The sequence below is a fragment of the Tauraco erythrolophus genome, chromosome 3 (assembly GCF_009769465.1).
Source record: "Tauraco erythrolophus isolate bTauEry1 chromosome 3, bTauEry1.pri, whole genome shotgun sequence".
NCBI lineage: Eukaryota > Metazoa > Chordata > Aves > Musophagiformes > Musophagidae > Tauraco > Tauraco erythrolophus.
The window spans coordinates 91,622,183-91,642,835 of NC_141467.1; the positions used below are offsets into that span (position 1 = coordinate 91,622,183).

Genomic DNA, 20,653 nt, shown 5'->3' on the forward strand with positions numbered 1-20,653 from the left:
CATAATGTGCAATTGCGATGGGTGGTTAAGACTTTAGTTTTATACCTGCCTGGCTGTGCTGATTTAAATGGAGAAGTTGCAAATTACATTTGAGGAAGTGGCTGGAAAACAGAAGGATGCAGGTGTCTTGTGCAGCAATGCTGAGTTTCCCGGGGCTTTGCTTATTAGCACACAGCTTATCATCCAAAAGTCACAGGCAGAAAACCACAAAGATAATAAGCTTTTTGTTTCGTTTCAACACCAGGCTGATCAGAAAACTGTGTACAGTGCTTGGGAAGCTGAATTCAGTGCCAGATACATTTCCAAATGACTCCGTCACTGGTTAGGTGTTTAAAAAAAACCCAAACGAAAGGTATGGAGTGATCGATGATGTGTGCAGAACACACTCTCACAGACCAGCACTCTCCCCAACATTTAGCAACATGCTGCAGCAATGTATTACTGAAGAGTGCATTTCTGCTGACAGATTCTTTCCACCACAATTACAGAAAGAATAATGGCTGAGAAACAACACCCATATGCCCCCATTAACTTTGCAATCTGTCTAATCTGTGTACTTACGCAGCCCTCATCACATCGCAGATATTATAGTGATAACAGGATAGATTAGACAGACTTCAAAGCTGCAAGAGAAATATGAACGTTGATTCCCAGCCATGATTAACTTGGCCAGAACCTCACACTCCTTTAATTTAATTAACAACATAAGGAGCTATCAGATCAGTGACAAATTAAGAGAGGGGCCGAGCTGGCAGCTGTGGACAACACGCGCTGCCCAACAGGTATACACACACGTGAGATCCTTCGTGCTGCCTGGGGAGCACACTCTGCCTGGGGCATGCGGGTGATTCATTCTCCATGGAAGTATTTCAATCACAATTGAAAGGAACTCTGCTAGTCAACTGGTTACATCGTGTGTGTTTTAGTCCTGGAACTGAGTTGAGCCAAATGGCTATCAATTAATTAATTCCTAGAATTAAAGAATAATAATTATAAAAATTGAAATTAATGTATCTGGCAGCTGCCCGTGAGCATGCTTTCGTGTTGCAGTGTGTGTAAAGCAGCTGGTCGTCAGCAAAAGAGGAGTAAACTGCTTCCAGTGGGCAGGAGCACACACTGCGGCTATAGCACCCAGCATAATGCACTGTAGGTTCATGCTCTTGTTCCCCCAGGGTTGCAGGCTGATGTGCCAACATCTCCAGGCAAAGCAGCTCATCTGACCCCAAAGGGATGTGCCATGCAGTGGGACAGCACACTTACAGCTTCCTTATGCTGCTTTTAGTGATGAAACCACCTCTTCTCCCTCCACAGCTGCCAGGGCCAGATGTTTTTGCTTGCACATCCACCTCCTGTCCTTCCTGGTAAATATGGGTTTGCTGCACGTACAGCATGTTCTGTTTTACCGCTTGGGTACATCATATAGGCAACCTCTGCATCTGTCAGGCACTGGAGTTGCTTCACAGGGGCATACGCAGTCGTTCAGGCAACAGCCTGCTCCTTGTTCAGCTAAGAACAGCCCGAGGAAAACGGGTGCTGGCAGCGTGAGGCAGGCATTTTGGCTCTGGCCTATGCAAAGTCCTGTGCGAGGCAGAGATGCTGCATGTCCAGAGGCGTTCCTAGAACTATCCCAGTTTAATTTGCTTTGCTGTAGACGGTATGTGTGCAGCATCTTCTTCCAATGCCTGCAGGAGGGCAACTTCTTACAGTACACTGGTGCTCATGTGAGCACATCTTGGTCACACTTTTAATGTGCAAGAGGTAAACTGTGTTAAAGTCCTATCTAAAAACCAGAGGAGTATTAAATCAAAGCAGAGTTGCTTTTATTCTGAAAACACATTCTTAATGGAGCCTTCCCACAGTTTAAATAACCAGCTTGAAATCTTGGTAATTCACTTCGACTCTCCTCAGTGTCTTTGTGTGCACATGCCCCCGGTTTACCTAGAAGGCAGTCCTGATGGATTTAAGGTGCAGATATGTTTGAAAGCTTGTTTGAGAAGCCTAGGGCATGAGTTTACACTGCCTTAGTCATCATACATTATCTGTCCGTGTTTCCTCTCTTAGCCTGTGGCAAATGCAATGTAATTCATGACTCTGATGCTGCAGGCTAAGCTACCTCACACCGACTGCAGAGCAAGGATTTGCCCAGGGCAGCCCTCATGCACTGTCTGAAGTGCTGTAAATTCACATCTTGGCTTATCTTAAGGTAAATCATGCAAGACTGAACTAAAACGTATCTGGCATAGATCGACATAAAAGTGTCATTTTTCCCTACCAGTTTGATTAAAACAATTTATTATCACAATTTAAGTGAAACTTTCTTCCTTGTTCAAGCTAGTAAACAGGAGTTCCAATTTTACAATTATGGGCATGATTTCCTAAGAAACATAAATCAAAATAAACCAAATAAAACCACTTATACTGCAATAAGTAAAATCACAAAGGTTTTGGTTACATCAGATAAACTTTCTTGTGTAGACAAGGGTTTCACAGTGCATATGTTTTTACGTTAATGTAAACCTGGCTTGCATCTGTTTAGCTTTTACCTTTGAGAGAGATTTCTGAGAGAACTGTACTGTAATTCAAATGGGTATTTGGGGTTTTTTGAAATGTGATTTAATTCCAGTTTCATATATGGTTTACTTTAAACTCCTGGGACATATCCATGGTAGAACTGCATGGATACCCCTTTTAGGTGGTTTTGTTTGAACTTTCTCTTGGCTGGAATCAAGCAGCACAAATTTTGCACCCGAACATTTAATCTCCTTACATGACATGCTCAGCCAGATGGCAGGTCAGAGCATTAACTATCCACTTCCCCTCCTCCTCCTATCTCCAGGAAAAGTTGCCAGCAAGTCTCCTTGGTGGTCGTTTTAAAGAAGATGAGATCAAGTATACATAGAACTATTTATAAAAATAACAAGGAAAAAGAATCTCTGTCTGCAGCAATGTTGCAGTGTGCAGGCTCAACACATGTGAAAGTGTCCTATCTGTCAGGATTTTGGCTCACTACAAGAAATCATAGAATCGTGGAATCATAGAATGGCATAGGCTGGAAGGGACCTTAGAGATCATCTAATCCAACCTCCCTGTAATGGGCAGGGTATATGAGTATATGGGTATACAGGTGTATACCCATGTACGGTGGAGAACAGAGGAAAGAGGTGCTATGTGAACCATGTTGAGCTGATGGCTGAGAGATACAGCGTGACAGCGGCTGTGACTCTTGCGAGGATTCTTGCCCCAACATTGGGATGCTGGACCACCATTGCCAAAGTGCGAGGCGTATGCACAGGGTGCTGGGCCCACCCTCTGGAACAAGCTGTTGTTCCTTGCCTGGACACAGCTGAGGTAGGGCTTGTCTGATTAAGTGTGAGCAATAACAACAGTCGGCATTTAGGAAAGGCTGTGCTTATGCTGTGATTGTGTCTTTTCTCAGGTTGTATTTACTTCATAGCTGACCCCAGTTAGGGCTCTTTCTCTCCATTGGCGACAAAAGAAACTCAGTAACATCTATAGAGGTAGTAGTATCTGCTATACGTATCTAAAGTCACTGAAAATAATCCCAGTTTGCGTTTGAGCATGTCTTTTGAAGTCTGAATGCAAGTTAAGCATCCATATAGATAAGCTCTCCCTATAAGTAAAAACACTTTACCTTTTTTCCATATCTTCATTTTCCCAGATTTGCTGTTTCTGCTTTTCTCATCTTTCTTTAGTCTCATGGGCCGTGTCTTCTCTCACAATTTATCTGTCAAGATGATAGAATTTTGTGTGCAGTGAAATGCTGCTTTTTTATCTGTGTTATCAAGCGGTTCATTTTTCTTGGCGAAGCCCTCTCCTATGGTCTTCACAGACTTTCTCTTTTGATATTGAGGTGTCTTCTAATATATCTCACAGTACTGTCATGGTTATCCAGGTATCATGGATGCTGGCAGAAACCAGGCCAGCACAACTCATGCTGGTAAGATGCTGTGCAATTTCTGTGGAAGACAATGAAGATTGAGAGCAGATAGAAGTCACTTGTGGTCCCCAGCATCAACTCACTGAAGGGATTCAGCCCATAAGCTACATTCGTTAAAAAGAATCACTATGGAAAACTTAAGAACACTTCTGAGGAGCAAACACAGGCCACGATCTTGTAATTAATTTAGAACAGGCTGCCCACTTAATCTGTTTTTAGTCACATTCATCTCAGTTCTTCATGGCTACAGTGTTTTATGTGTCCCCCAAGTACTGTAGGGTCAAGGCATAGTTAAAAGTGATGAATTCCCTCCTGGAAACTGTAAAATAGATAACTATATGGGCAGAGGAACTTACAAAATCTAATTTCCTGGGATTCACTTGCTAGCTGTCACTCTTGTGCATGCCCTTTGTGTGGGTTCTCTAATGCCTAATAGTGTGACTGATAATGTTAAATTCCAGACATCACTCTCTTGAGTAGTATAAAACAGCACTGATCACAAGCAAGCTCTTCATGCTCTCTGTTCTTAGTGAAACTTGTGGGAAGCAGCCAAAAAAGGTTGTCTCAATAACCATTTCATTTCTACAGAATGTGTCGTACCTGGAGCAAATGGAAGTAGATCGTTACCAGGAGAAAGGCAGCCCAGCAAGGATGTTGTAAAAGAAGCAATGGAAGTATTAATGCAATGGGTCCTAGACCCTGAGCAATGTGGCTACAGTAGTGTTTGATTCCTGGGATGTGCTGGTTCTTGATTCCTGGGCATGACTGAAGGAATTAGAAAATGTAGAGTTTCTTAACTGGAAAAAAAAAAAAGGGAAAGGAAAGAAAGAAGATGTTTTTAAGAGCTGCAGAACTAATGACATCTACTGATCTCTTGAGAGTAAGATCCCATGTACATGATGTCCCTGAAGGGGTGAGCTGACTATGTATTGTTCTTCTCAGGAGGGTATTGATAGCTTATATTTAATGTAGTAAAAAAAAAAAAAGAAGGCCAGGGACTGTTCTCCAATCTTGAGGCCGGCTGATGACAGAGATCACACCTAAGCTCTATAATCTCCCAAACCAGTCTGGTTCCCACCCCATGTATTTCTCCTACCTGTGTCCAACATTGTTTGGGGCAGTGCTACCTGGCCCATGGCAAAAACATGCCATGGACCATACTTACACTTCAACAGTACAGAGTATTATCATGTGCCAAAGCTCAGACACATGGCCTGGGTCTCTTATTTAGTGTGAATGTAACTACAGGACCATTTTCCCCTGTGCAGTCACGGTAACATAGAAATTTTTTTTTTTTTTTAGGGCTATTCTGGATGAAAACTCAAGTTAGTTTTCTTTGGGAGAGACAGAATCTTTTATTATACAAAATACCACAGCTGGAAGAAGCAACAACAATTTGGGGCACTCATCCATCCATCCGATCTGAAACTGAAGCTGCAAACTTAGGCTAAGTGAAAGTTGGGAAAAAAATTGCACTATGTTTAAGTGAATTGTGTTAACTCTGGGGAAAAGTGGCATTTCCAACAAAGCCTCAGTAATACCAAGTCTCATCAACAGCTTTCAGCATATTTTGTCTCCTCTTTACCATCTTCTCTCTTGCTAAGAATAAAATTCAGACCAAATTTTTTAACAGATAGATTCACAACAGCTTGTGTACCAGGACGCTTTTGGCAGTACATGTCTGACAGGATTTTTTCCGCCTCCTAGAAAAATTCTGCTAAATATTCATGTGTTTCTCATTGAAAGAAACCTGATTCTTGGCCAAACCAAAGCTTGTTAGCAGACAGAACAGGAGGGCTCCTGCCTCCCTGCTGCACCTCTGATTCCCCCAGGTTTTGCTTCACACCTGGTCTCTGCAAATAGTTGCTCTGAAACCCAAGTTAGTCCACTCTGGAAATGGGTAATGAACCTGAGATATTGCCAATTCATGGCATTTTTTTGAAAGATTGTCTTTCAATCTTTCTGTAGAATTTATCGTTTGTGGGAATTTCTTCAGTACCATCTGTCTATCAGAGATGACTGAAAAATATCTGTTTTTAAAAAAGTTCAAAACAAAGCATGAATTTTTCTTTTAACATGTTTTGTGCTTTTGACAGATATCTCACAATTATATTTGCTATTAATGAAAAACACATTCTATTTTTTTTTCCAAGAACAAAATTTGTTGGAAATAAAAAGAAATAATTTTGAAAGAAAAATGAGCAGAGGAAATGTTATTGAAAAATTCAATTTGTCTAAAAGCATTTTAATTAAGAACTGTTTTGTAGTCTTGTTTTCTGCAAAAACCTTTTTTTACACAGCCATAAATGCAGTGGGGACTCAGAGTCACAGGAAGGGCTCTGATCTTTCTGGGTACTCAGTACCAGCTGCTGATGAGCTATTCGTGCCTGGGGTCAGGGCAGATGTGTGGAGAACAGAGATGGGAATGAGCTTCCTTGCAGGTGGGAGCTGTTATTAGGAAGCAGACTGTCAGCACCTGCTTCAGAAAGGATGACAGGAGAATTTGTGTTGGAAGGGGCCTCGGAGGTTGGAGGGGGCCTCTAGCCCAACCTCCTACTCAAAGAAGGGGCAGCTCTAAGGTCAGACCAGGCATCTCAGGACTTTATCTAGTATAGTCTTGAAACTCTCCCAGGATGGAGGTTGCACTGTCTCTCTTGGCAACCTGCTTCAATGCATGACTGTCCTCATGGGCAAGAAGTCCTTATTTATACCCAGTCCAAACTTCTCTCCTTTCAACTTAAACCTGGAGTCTTTCATCTTCCCACCAAGCAGCACAGTGAAGAGCCTGGCTCCATCTTCTTGATGACCTCCCTATGGGTATTGGAGGTGACCTTAAGTGTCCTCCCATCAAAGCCATCCCTTCTCCAGCTAAACCAGCCCAGCTCTCAGCCCCTCTGCTCCAGCCCAGACCATCACGCTGGCCCTGCACTGGGCTTTCTCCAGTTTATCAATTACTTCCTTGTACTAAAGAACTCAAAACTGGGCACAGTATCCAGACATAGGGTAACAAGCACTGAGTGCTGAGAAGCTGTCTCCTAAGTAGTTGACCCGTGAAGAGCCCGTTGTGGTTTGAAAGATGTGTGAGACGTCACTTTGCCCCCTGCTCACTCTGTCCCTCTGCTAGTGGCTGCTGCCTGTCCCCTTTAGTGACAGAAAATACATATGTGCACTTCACCTGAGCCAGGCAAAATGGGTTTGAGAAACAGCAGCAATGAAGAGCAGTAGAAGGTCAGGTACACGTTCTCCTCTGCTTCCCCAGCTATGGTGGGTAGCAACTTCCAGTGGACAGGAGGACTGGAAAATATCAACTCTCATGTAAAGTACTTCAGCCATACACTTCAAAGCACTTCCCAAGAGGAGGTCGGATTGCCATTCCTGGTTTACAAATCAGGAAGCTGAGGAAAAAGGGAAGGCAGTGTTTTGACCAAATTCACCTAACAGCTGCTGGCAGAGGCAGGCAGAGACTCCGAGCACTAACCTTACACTGAGCTATCAGGGTGACAGGTACCAGTGCCAGGGTGACATGTGGTTCCCGATTCCTTCACTGCCTCTCCGAGCAGGGACCAGTCCCTGCCTCCTCCAGGTCCTCTGCTACACAATTGCAAGTTCCTACTTGGAAATCAGGCTGGTGACACTCTAACAACAACCTTCAAACAGCGCAGATTTATGGCTTCAAAGCAGAAGTGTTGATCAGAAATACCATGAATTAGTCATAATCTTATCAAAAATATTTTATTTACGGAAGTAACAATTATACTATACAACCTATATTGGAAGTACATTGAATAATTGCTAGAATAAATACAGGCAATTAATTCAATCTTTTTATAGAATGAGAGGATTTATTTGACATTTGAATGTTAACCCAAGCTTTAACTTACATCATAAATAGTTAAAAGGCATAGTCAAGTTTTTTTTTTCTGTTTCTTTTGCTTTTTTTAACACTGTTCTATTTTGTAATCAACATGAATCAACTCTCCAATCATTAACATAATATTAGTATGACTTTCAAGCAATCATGTACCTCAAGATAATCAGACAAATAAGGTAGTGTGTGTGCAGTTCATTCTACAGCAGAATCTATTCATGTCTGCATAAAAAAGAGAAGCTGAAAATGCTTCTAAGTTCTTTAAGCATCATATGCTGATTTCTGCTTTACCACAGTGCTTTTAATACCAGAATCTAAAAAGGGCATGAATCTGTATGCAGCTGGCTTTCTGTTGCTCTTTATAAAGTATATTAGGGCTTGATGCCACATTCCTTTAGCTGGTGAAGGCCTGCAGAATTTAGTCCTGAATATTATTTCTCAAAATCATGGTCCAAAACAAATGTCCAAGTCTGATTATTAGGCACCAAGGAAGTGATGGATTTGCCAAGACTCGATGTTTTCTGATAAAAAATTGGCTTCTTTTCTGGTAGATATGCTCTAGACAAACATAAATTATTGGGCTCAGCTCTGGGGTCTGTATTACACTGGATGTCAGAGAAGCTGATGTTTGTGTTTTCTGTAAACTGTATGAAGGGCACTGCAGAAGTTTTACAGTAAGACACCCGCATTTTGAAAGTATTGATAAATTATCCTTCCATGTATTTGTTGTTTTTTAAACTCAAAAATCTGAACTATCTGCTTGGTACTAGCAGATTATGAACAGCTACGATCATCAGTGAAGTCAGTAGTAATTTTGCGTGTCCAATGTTTCTCCAGATCAGAAGTTATTGACTCCTCAGGTCCCATATAAAATCAGTGGGAGCTTTCCTATAGCAATGTCTTTCCAATGGCACGGAGGCCTGCCTTGCCTTATGGCTATTGTGCATGACAAGGATATGATGCTCTCAGCGGAGAAGCAAATTTCCCTTTTACAATGTTATCCAAAACAAAACCCCAAATTGCACATATCTACCCCTTTGGCCTTTTTTACGCACAAATACACTTGTATTCAAAAATTGACAATGTTGGGCCTTTCCTAATAAATGTCTTCGAAGAGCACATTTAAATGCTTTTTCACAGAAATAACCATTCATCAGTTGCAAAAATGCAGAGAGACTTTTTATTCTTTCTGTTGTGAACAATATCAATTCAGCACAAATTTTAGGAGAGGAAGTATGATTTTTTTTTTTTTTCCCAAAAAGGATTAAAAGAGGCTAAAGAACAAAATGTTGGGGAGGCAGCTTTTTTTTTTTTTTTTTGGCAGATAGTAAAATATAAAATATGTGATTTAAAAAAAAAAAAAGTTGGCTTAAAAATACACACACACAAATAATACAATAATATAAAAATACAGCTCAGCCAATGGCCTCTTAAAATTTACCTTTGGCATTACATTTGGCAGCCTAACACAAAAGACCCTTCCTATAAACAGAACTATAAAAAAAAGAAGTTCATAAATTAGGTTGCAAGGGGTTGTAAGATCCTTTTCTTGATTCTCCAAACTCCTTTCCTTCCTGTCCACAGACATAAGCATGACCAGTGAGGTATATAGAACGTAACACTGTCAGGCATATGCACAATAAAAAAGTGCATAAACATAGAAGTTCTCCCATTTTCTTGCGAACAGGTCGAAACTGTGTGGTTTGCGTTTTCTTCCCCTTGGAAATAAAAAAAAAACAAACATTTTTATCATTTTCTTTTTTTTCTTACTTTGGCAGGATGAAAATGAACCCAGAGGAATATAAATGTCCTATTCCCAGCAGCAATGATCCATTTCCCTCGGCAACATTCATCTGATGCCACAGATACTACAAGGTCGTTGGGTCGCTTTACAACACTCTGGGTAACTTCCCACGGAAACTTCATACGTCTAGCACCATGTCATAGTGTTGCTCTTTCTTCCGCCTGCCACATTTGGTAATAAGAACCAAGTACAAAGTCAAAAGCATAATCCAGTAACATGCATAGAGTATTGTGCCAATGATGAGAACAGTCTGTTTTGACTCAGAAAATGGCTTTTTCGATTCCTTGTAGATAGTGAAAATTACGCCACCTAGGAGGATTGTAAACCAAATGGAGACTGGAATGAGTCCTATAAAATTAACTACAATGGTTTTTCTTCCTGACGTGCCCCACCCTGCTTTGTTTATCGTGGCAATTGCAAACATCTTTGCTGGCAGTAAACTTGACATGTACAACACTGAGTAGAGTGACATGAAAACCATGACAATGTTTCCCCTAAGGAAGCTGGCAAAGGAAGACTTTATCAGGCCCACTAGCTGAACCGTCAACAAGAAGAGGAGGATGTTCCAGATTTTTCCCCTGTAGAAGAGCTGAATGACTGTGGCGATAAGGAAGAAAGGAAAGAATCCAGTGATTACAGCTTCATAGGTCATCCACAAATGGTGCTTGTGGAACCACATTGCATTATAAAGCCACTCTCTAAAGTACGATTTACTCCAGCGGGTCTGCTGATTCAGCCACCTGAGATACTCTATCGGTGTTTCGGTAAGGCACTTGGATCTAGCTGTGTATTTTGTTGCATAGCCCAGACTTAGCACTCTGTTAGTTAGATGCCTGTCGTCGCCAAAGCTGCACTGGGAGCCCATAAATTCTTGATTGTACCAATCTTCCACGAACTCATGGAGTAAAGAGTTTCTGTACATTCCCAGAGGTCCGCTGATGCACTGTACGCAGCCGAAATAAGACTGACAGGCTCTTTCTATGTTAAATGCCATCCAGTATCTCACACTGCTCAGGAAGGAGATCCAGGAATCATATTTGTTCAAAATCTGCAAAATAAAAAAAGTTTTCATTTTAGATGAGGACTTGAGACAGAAAATAGACACATTGGATCAATAAGGATTTTGCAGAGACTAGAGCACCATTAGCCACAACACAGGGGGAACCTCACTTCTGTGTCCAACTCATGGTGAATCCAGGAGTTACCTATGCAGTCCAGGACATTGACAGGAAGGGTGAGATGAAGCCTCCAAAAGTCTATTCCACCAAAGTGTTCTCTTTTTCCTGGCAACCTTTCCTATTCTCCCCAAAGAACCTTTTTTTCTGGCTCCTTCTTCCTTTCCCTTCACCCCCAGTTAAGGACCTGCTGGACTCAGCCTCTCCCAGGAAGAGACGATGGAGTCCCAGACATGGCCTCCTGTTTCTCTGCCTCCTGCACACATCTTTGGGACTCACAAGACTTCTTCCAATCCTTCTAAAGCTATTCTGGGGCATGAGAAAAGCTAAAGCACATGGTCTTTGGCCTACATTTTTGGTATCACAAGGCTGGCCCTGGAGGTTTTACCCCGGACTATGTCCCCATGACTGATGTTAGGCCCCCTGAGCAACAACCTGTTCTGATTTGTCTCTGCAGTACCAGCCCTGTTACGTTGTCCCAAGACATACTGTGATACTCCAGTAGAGTCCTGCTTTGGTCCACGTAAAGATCTCAGTCTTTCTCTTCTATATGCTCTAAAGCTCATCTGAAGCTCAGATCTACACTTAAAATACAACATAGATGTAGTCTAAGAGTCTGAACACTCAGTGGAGGTATGAGCACATGCAGATGCCCAGGCCTGTGCCTTCACATCGAGGTCCTCAGCACACACCTTGTGCTGAGGAACGTGGCAAGGAAGCATGTGGCAGGGTGGCTGTGCCAGCTCTGCACCAATACCTTCTCCGTGTGGGGATTTTCAGGGGAATCTGTGGCCTTACACAACTAGAAAGCATTTCCCAGCAACTAGAAAAAAATAGCCTTTTGCTCTGATGGGCCTAACTTCTGTCAGGTTTGAAGGCCAAGAGAAAATCTTGTCTCTATTTTATTTTAATAATTTAATTTAATTCCAGAACATTTTAGAATCAGCTCAGGGATAGGCTTAAGCCTGGCTCAAATGTATTTGGTGTATGCTGGCAAGTCAACTGGGAAAAAAAAACACAACAGAGCCTTCATTCTGCCACCTTTCCTCCCAGAGGACACATGTCCTTCCCACCTCTCTCTGGAGATGCTTATGAACCTTCTCTGTCATAGCTGAACCCACACCGTCTCCCTGCAGCTATACTCACACGTGCCTGGCATCTCACAAGTATAGGGTGAGCGTGATGCCTGCTCTGTGGTCAGTCCAGAGCCGCAAAGACATTCAGGCTTCCGTGGGAATCTTAACTTCTGGAGTTAAGCGCCACATGCCTGAAATACTTCTGACTACTGGGGCATCCATTAGTTAAGTGCTTGCCCATGTAGATGGCTGTTTCTCCTTCTCTCACATAAAAGCCCAACTGAGTACAGGGAACAAATCCTAAGGCCAATTGAAATATTCATATGCATTTTTCTTTGTAAATCGCAGCAAAAGCAATTGTGTCAAATGGAACAAACAGCTTTTTGCTGTAGTTGTCAGCCAAACTCGGCAATGCTGGAAATCCTGACAGAAGTGGAGCTGGGCTGACTTGGGAGCTTTTCATTGTCCTGCCTGACAGAAATGCAGAGGAAATCCAACAATGCACAGAGTGCATAGTGCGCTGCATTTCAAAAAGGCTTTTATTCCTAACAGTCTCGGCTGCCATTAGTAACATAATTGAAGTGCTTGGGGTGCTGGATTTGGCTTTGGGAGACCTGTTCTCACTTCTCTGCTCCCCTATAGATTTTCTTTGGTACCCTGAGCAAGTATTTATACTCTTGAGACTGGAAGATGCCACAACAGTCCTGATCAGTGCCCCACCTTTCAAGTATATGGGGCAGAATAAAATTTGTTTGCTTTCTATGGCTGTTAAAACCATACAACGCTCACAACCAAGAATAAGAGCTTCTGTTCAACAGACAGAAAGGTCAAGGTGTCATAAGAGCCTCTATAATGGTATCACAGTATATTCAACACTATTCCAGGCAGGGAAATCTGTTGCCGTGCAAATAGTTGCTGAAAACTCTCTGTTAATCTGAAAACTGTTGTACTCACCTGCACATCACCTCCAACTCCTCCAACCATTGGATCTTCTTCTAAAACCTTTACCATCTCCACTGAGGAGGCTGGATCAAGCATTGTGTCTGAATCACAGACCTACAAGTAAGACAAAACAAGAAGAAAAATGGCTTAAGGAGTACACTAGAGAAGAAAATAAAAACCATATGAGTGATTGTAGTGACTCTAAATGCATATTCTCCTGAATGCAATTAAATCTCACTTTGGAGTCTGCATTGATACTTCTGTTAAAGGCCTTTTGATCAGGCAGCAAGGAGTGGTGCTGAACCAAACAAAGTGCTTGTTAAGGCTGTGCACGCAAACAATCCTCTCTTCTGTATCAGCTCTGTTTGCTTTACTGGCACACTGGGCTGGCTTCTTCAAATAAGATATGCTCTCAGAGAAGGGGCACTGCAGAGCAAGACAATGTTTGTGGGTGCGCCGCAGATTCCTGCTGAGCCCTGACATAGGGTTTCCCTGCGTCGGCTACATGGTTGGAGTATCCTGCTCAAACGTTTCCCACTGCCATATGAGGGAAGGAGCCAGGAGTTAAGTTCCAGACGCTTGTTGTAAAAAAAAGAAAAAAAGAAAGTCAACTAGGAGTCTGGGAAGAAACCTAATAGTTCTTTCACTCACAGACGGCTTTAGCAATTCATATAAGATAGGTATTTTGAGTTCCAGAACAAACCTCATTTTTAATTTTAGGTGTGTGGTGTGTTATTAGTAGTGCAGGGATTTGACATTTGATATATCAAAATTATTTGCTATTTTCCTCTGGCATTCTTATAAAAAATACGTAAGGCCAGAAGCACAGTACTCCACGAGACCAGGGCAGAAACAGATGACACACACAAGGCGTCTGAGCCACACAAACACTCCCAGTCAGCTACACAGTGTGTACATTAGGAATTGGCTTTCCCCCGGAGAGCAGGAGGAGGGCTCAGACAGGCTGGCTGGTCTGTGAGGCAGCTGGCATCACCTTCATTTGCTCGGAGCAGAATGACACAGGCTGCAGCCTGTTTAAAACAAGAGGGTGTCCCCTCGTCACAGCTGCTGCTGCTGAAAGTGAAGCCCCTGTCGTGTGTGAACTCATCTCGCAGACACCCAGGAGCTGGAGCAGAGGTGACTGTCCCAGAAACACCCCTCTGGCCAGCTGAATCCTGCCCCACACATTCTCATACTGCTTCCTGTTTATCCCTGCATTGCATTCCCGTGATTTCAGATGGGGATAGTAGGGGCAAAATTCAGTATCTCTGCATGAACAACATACTAAGTAAGATTCTGGAGAGGCTTCATATCGGGTACCCTAATTTTGGTGTCCTTTCATCCAACCTTTCAATTCAGCCTAAGCTCTCCTGCTCCAGGGGAGCAGAGACCTTCATGTCTGGTCTATGAAGGAGGAGGGGAACGTTTTAGGCCTCTGCTACAGACCAGACTCGAGACAGGAGTTTACCTGGGACAGTCAGGCTGGGATGTAGCTTAGTGCCTGCCAACATGTTCCCCTCTATGCTCACCCGGAGGAGGCTGAGAGGAGGGAGGTGATGAAAGCTCCGTATTTCCATCAGGAGAAAAGCCACAAGCATTTCTAGCTCCCACTAAGTTGATGTATTCAGCTCCTTTCCTCAAAGGACTCATCCTGAGGAGCACCTCTGTAACCCAGCCAAGGTGTGCCTCCAGCTGTCATCAGTGACAGTGCTCGATGATAGAAAGGGAGCAGGACGATTCTGCTGAAGAGGGGAAAGGATGCCTATATTTTTATCTGAGGCTTCCTGGACAGACCTGTTGCTGAGTGTATTGCACAGGGATTCTGTAGTTTGCTGAGTACAGGGCTTGGGCAATGATGCTTATCCCATTTCTTGTGACTATGAGCGGTAGGCTGGGATCAGCTCCCTCCCCAGCCCCTCTGCTTTCCCTCCAGCACCTGTCGCTTGATGCGGCTGAGCAGCCTCCACCCCATCAGATGCATTTATCTATCGCAGAAAGACCTGCCCATGAGCAACATCACTAACAGGAGATGAGGAATCCTGAAAATGCTAGATTTATTTACGAATTACCAGTGTGTGTCCTGGGCAAGCCAGCACAGGGAACATGTCTGCGTTTCTGGGGCAAACCTGACAAGTCATGATTTTCCATCTGGATGAGGTTTTTACAGGTGAAAAGGGGACTTACCCAGAGAAAGATAGACACTTGGGAACCCAAATGAAACACACCGAGGTCTGCCCAGCCAGGGGTGGCCCAGCACAGCCCAAGAGGCATTTACCATCTTTCCACATGAGGGCTGAGCAACCTAGAAATTACTGCCTTGGGTCACAGAGTTGCACAAAAGGGATGCTCAACCTTAAGCGAGCTGTTCAGATGCTCATTATAATCAGTGGTGGTTTATCCAAGCTGCTCTGAGAAAATCAGGCTGCGTTGGACTGTCTACACAAGTATGTCCATCAAGCCAAGATGAACGGCACCCTGGCTTCCCTGATCAGCTCTGCACAGATAATATTTGCCAGTTTGACTCCTCTACCTGATTGCTTGCACCCTCCTAACCTCCTCCAGGATGGAAATAAGCCTTCATGGCAGTTTCAGGTATTTAATGAGATGCTGCTAATGAGCAACAGCTCATTATCTGCGTTGGTCTGACTGCTTATGACTGCCCGTCCATAACTCCAAGGTGTCTTTTAAGAACCATAAGGCCCACAGTTTCAGAGGTGGATCATGGTGCTGACTGGTCTACTTTTTTAAGAGCTCGATCATCGATACAGATTGCTCAGCCCTTAAAATGTCAGGCCTGTTTAGAGTAATTCACCCTGAGTACCCCCAAAGAACCATTTGAAATATCTCAACCATCATTCATTCATAAAACTGAGCGACATTTTAGCTGCATTGCATCATGACTGTGTAGTAGCCAGGGCCACCAAGGTGCTGCATTTTTAATACAGAGGTGACTACGGCATCAATCATTACTTCAGCCTTTGGTGGCTGCTTACAGCAGCATTACAGTCCCTGATACATTCATAGGATTTCTGAACCAGGTCAGGAGTGTTAATTGACTGAAAGATTGAAAGATCAGAAACATTTCTTTCATTTTCTCAGTTTACGCTACGACTGTTGAAATAGAAACACTTTTTCCAGGTTCCCTGAACAACTGCAAGAGCTGGACTGAGGGAGGAAACTTGCAATGAATCTGTTTCCTCTCTGTCTTCTCTCTCTGCAATCTGATACTTCTGCATGAAGTGATTATAAAACCATGCTAATAAAGAAAACCAGCATTTTTATCCCATCATAGTCCCTCACAGCACAGAACCAAAGTGCAGACAATGGAGAGCTTAAGCCCATTGTTTCCAGAGAATAAATCAGTTTCAGTTTTGGAAGTGGGATGGGATGGGTTTTAAATCTTTGCCTTACTCTCCCAGCTCCAAAAACAGAGCAGTTCCTGGCGCTCTTCGTTTTCTGCCCCTCCTGTGCGTGGGGCACTGGCTGCCCCCAGCCCAGCTACCGGTAGCCTCTCCACGGCCCTCGGACACTGTGCTCATGGATGCTGTGCTGTGCGGATTGTGCACACACACACCCTAGCTGCACACAAGGCTGGGCATGAAACCCAAAACCACATATGGCTCAGGTATGCAGCTGCCCCGAACCAGCGGAGAGCATCCTCTCGCAGGGAGCTGCTGCTCCACCCGAGGAGACTATTGGATGCTTTGAGATGGGGAGAAGGTGGGAAGGGCTGAGGGTGGTTAATTAGGAAGATAATCTCATATTCAGTGGGATTAGTCAGATGAGCCTTGCTGGCCTCAATCGATAAGGAAGGAACTTCGACATCCAGCCAGAGACCCTGATCCCACCCGCCTTCCTCCACACACGACCTCTTCCCCTTCCCGCAGTCAGCAGGGCTGTTTGCAGGAATGAGGAGTGCTTCCATGTGTAAGGCAAAATCTTTTACGGGATCCAAGGCAGCTGGAAAGAAATGTGTCTCTGCTGCTTTGGAAACAGGGAGAGAGGACCCAGCCTAATTCATTCTTAAGTGAATAGTGTCATAAGGGCTCTAAAGGCCAAGTCGCGGTGAGTGAGGTAATGCAGCTGTGATGAAGCAAAAGCTCCTTCAGGCTTCAGCTGAAGGAATCTTTCTTTCAAGGCTGCACATTGACCCTGTTATTGAACACTCCGCACGGCCTTCGAAGCCTTTAAAATATCCCCATCTTTTTTACAGACTCCACCACTGCTCTGAGATACTCCCTAGTGCCACCAAATATCTATTGGTCTGCTTGTGTATGGGACTGCTAACACTCTCACAAAATAAAATCTTACCCGAGATCTTGACCTACAGGAGCAGAGATGGGGTCTTCAGGAGGTCACTGGCTTTGTCTGGAGCAAAACCATTGGGATGAGGGGGCAGAACCAATGCCTGGGGAAGGATTTCAGATTTCTCCACTAGCTGGTGCACAGAGTTAACATATTCACAGATAGACTGACCATTTTAAAAGGCAGCAAAATACGCTTTTAACGGTCAAGCTGTTTCCAAACAGACTGAAAGGAGCACTGTGTTCATCAGGGACTAGGATGGCCTCTAACATGCTGCACAAAATATACAAAAGCTGCTTTCTTTCAAAGTGTGTTTGAATTGGCACTGACCTGGTGCTCTAATACCTACCTGTACATAATCCACACTTCTCCCCAGTGCTTTGAATGCTGTGTACATTACTTCTCTTTTTCCACCCCATTTCTGCATGATGCAAACACTTTTGTTGGACAGGACCAGCTGAGATACATGTTGCATGCTCTCTCTGTGAGACTCCTCTGTCTCACCTGGACCTTTGTCGTGGAAGTTATTACTCCAGATATAAGTGGCAGATTTGTCCCTACCCATAATTTCAGTAAAAATGTCCATCATGTAAACGTCGTCTTCTGAGTTCCCATCAATGACCATAACAACTTTAATTCCAGGGTAGGTCAATCTTTTCACAGAAAGTAAACATTTTCTTAAGTAGTCAGGATCCTCTTGATAGGCAGCAATACAAAGGGCAACTGTTTTGTTCAGCTTGATTGGAGTCTCTAGTGACCGCTTCATTTTCCTGTGCTCTAGGAAGGCAAACAGGCTTTGGATGATGAGATGTAATGCCAGGATAGCACCATAGAGTCCAAAGGAGAAGTAGTAGTTGTCTGTTTGGATGAACTGGTAGCCCACAATGTAAGCAGCGGTGATTCCCAGCAGGAGGGACACCCCAAAGAGTGTGGTTCCAAGTATTCTCAGGATACATATAAACCTCTCACAATACATCTGCAAAGAAGCACGGAAATCATTAGCAGAGCCACCACTTGCTGATGTAAGACCTCGTAGGAGGTATGCGTGGCTACAACATAGAGCTCAGCATCGACAGATACACCCTGTGCTTCTGGCTGTGTCACAGACTTACTGCATCACTTTGCTCAACATCTCTTTGCAGTATTTCCTCCGTGTAAAGTAAGATTCAAATACACTTGACGTACCAGGGATGTTTTCTACTATTTGTAATGTCCTCACAGAAGGTGCTGTCTGTGTTGGGATCTTATTTTGGCAGTCTGGGATTGCTAGATGAGACACTCTGTCATATTACCCTGGGGGGGGGTTGGAGAAGGGGCTTTCGGGCCATCACTCACTTCATATGGTCACGGGCGAGTGGAACAGCTGAATGTCTGGGCAGCCCCTCCTCAACCCCCATCTATGTCATGACTGCATCCTGCCCTGAATTGCTTCTGTCGCTTAGTTATGTTTACAAAAATATTGGAAAGGCATTCTTAAAACAGATGTCTGAATGTATTTATAATTTTTTAAACAGATGTCTGACTACATTTATAATTTATATTCATATAATCAGACATCTGCTTTAAAAGGTCTTCTCAATACCGTTGCAAAAATGTATTATTCATACATTTGTGCACATAGATATATGCACGTGTGAGCATGTGTGTGTAGGGCTAAAGCTTGACTGAGATTAAGGCTGTGGCAAAAGTACACATTAATTTAACAGAGCCAAGACTCCACCCTGGACTCAGAAATTCATTAGAACATCAGTTGATTCTGACCACTTCTGCCTATTTAGGTTACCTGGCTGTAAAATCTTCTAACCTAAGCTCTGGGCTACAGAGGAGCTGGCTGGCACAGAGGATGCTCTGCTGTTCTTGAGACAAATGATGTAGACAGGCAGAATATATTGCTACCTAACTGCTTATTGTTGACAATCACATTAACCGCTTTATGCAACAGATTTCTCAGAATTACAGGAAAGTTAATGACAATGGTTTATGTCAATTGATGCGTTTGATGTTAAGGATGTAAAACAGATAATGTCTGTTTGAGGCTAATCCAGCAACTGAGTTGCAAGTCAATGAATCCAAAACTCATGCTTGAGTATTTTGCTGAATTAGGGCCTCTCAGAGTAATAGAATTAATATTTGTGTTTTCTTACTATTATTCATATTTTCCCTGCTGCTATCATCTTGCTCATCTGCCGATCATGTTTGTTTCACCATCTGTTGGCCAAAGCTGAAGTTGGAACAGCACTTCCTTACATCATCTATGTCTTTAACTCTTTCTTGAAAAAATACTACCAAGCTGCAGCAGCGTAGCTGTCATCAATTATATTTCTGTCTAAAAAGTTACAGGCTTGGAAAAAGAAAATTCAACACAGAATCACTTGCAAAATAAAAATAAACCAGGCGGGCATAAAGTCTGAGGTTACAAAGACTGTGCTTTTTTTCCACTGGCTATTCAGGGTCTTAAATTTCAAGACAGGAGGAAGCCTCTTAAATGTATATTTGGAGACACTGTTATAGAAATCGGACCCTATCTCTAGGACTTCCTTGAATACTTACGGCTGGGCTCTGACAGGTGCTGTAACCACCCACCAGCAAAAGAGACCATCCCTGCTCTGGCCTGTCTGAAAGTCTTTCACAACAGGGGTCATAAAAAGGCCTAATAAAAGATAGCTTATGCTTACCACCACTATAGGTGAATTAAAACTCAGTACCCAAAATAGACTCACTTCAGAAAACAAACTAAGTAATGGATCCCCTCTAGATTACCTTGAAGTCTAGCGGCCTGTGTGTTTATTAATCCCACAAGCACACAGAAGGTCACAAACATGGAGGTAAATGTTTCATTTACGGTGCAGTTGTACTCTGCTTTCCCATTTCGGGTCCACTACTTCTCTTGCCAGAAATAGAAAATTCCTAATAGTGAGTAGGGGTTAAAGCCTGCTTACATTAAGAATTATACGGCTGAAATAAATGGACCACTTCTACAGGTAAAGCTCACAGGATTTAGATTAAGATCTGGAGCGTTTACATTTGACTGACTATATACTGTACCAGGCTCCTTTTATATTAATTTGCTATTGCTTTTCTCTTCTTATGAAGTGTTTCCACACAAAAGAAAAAAAAAAGAAATTCTCTGATCTTGTCATTACAGCACAGCTTCCCTCCCTCACAAAAAAACAGTCTTTTAAGATCAAGAAATGGATTTCTGGTCTTAATAAAACAGTATTTCTTTCCCTATCCTTTCACTGTCAACCTTGGGAAAATAAACTGTGTTTTGATCTAAATTCCTGGCTTTCATCAAAGAAACTTTCCCCTTTGCATGTGCAATTGAGGTTTTTATGTATAGTCTTTTAACTGACTGAATCTTGGGGAAAGTCTGGAAGAAGTTGCTCAATATTCTCAAGCTTTAGCACGTGAGCTATTGACAGCTTGCCCAGCAGAACTGATCTTTATCAACTCGAACGTGCCCAAACAATGGCAAAGAAGCCAAAAACTCTCCACCCTTCTCCAATAATTGAGCCAAGAAGTTAA

The 20,653-nt window shown here is 43.0% G+C and overlaps 1 protein-coding gene across 1 annotated transcript; it reads right to left on the reverse strand.

Moving 5' to 3' along the window:
• Nucleotides 1-9,748: 9,748 nt before the first annotated feature.
• Nucleotides 9,749-18,104, reverse strand: HAS2 (hyaluronan synthase 2). The gene is made up of 3 exons (XM_009991179.2): nt 17,478-18,104; nt 12,836-12,937; nt 9,749-10,678 (listed from the first exon to the last, which is right to left on the reverse strand). Exons 1-3 carry the CDS (start codon nt 18,102-18,104, stop codon nt 9,749-9,751), a joined length of 1,659 nt encoding a protein of 552 aa, XP_009989481.1.
• Nucleotides 18,105-20,653: the final 2,549 nt, after the last annotated feature.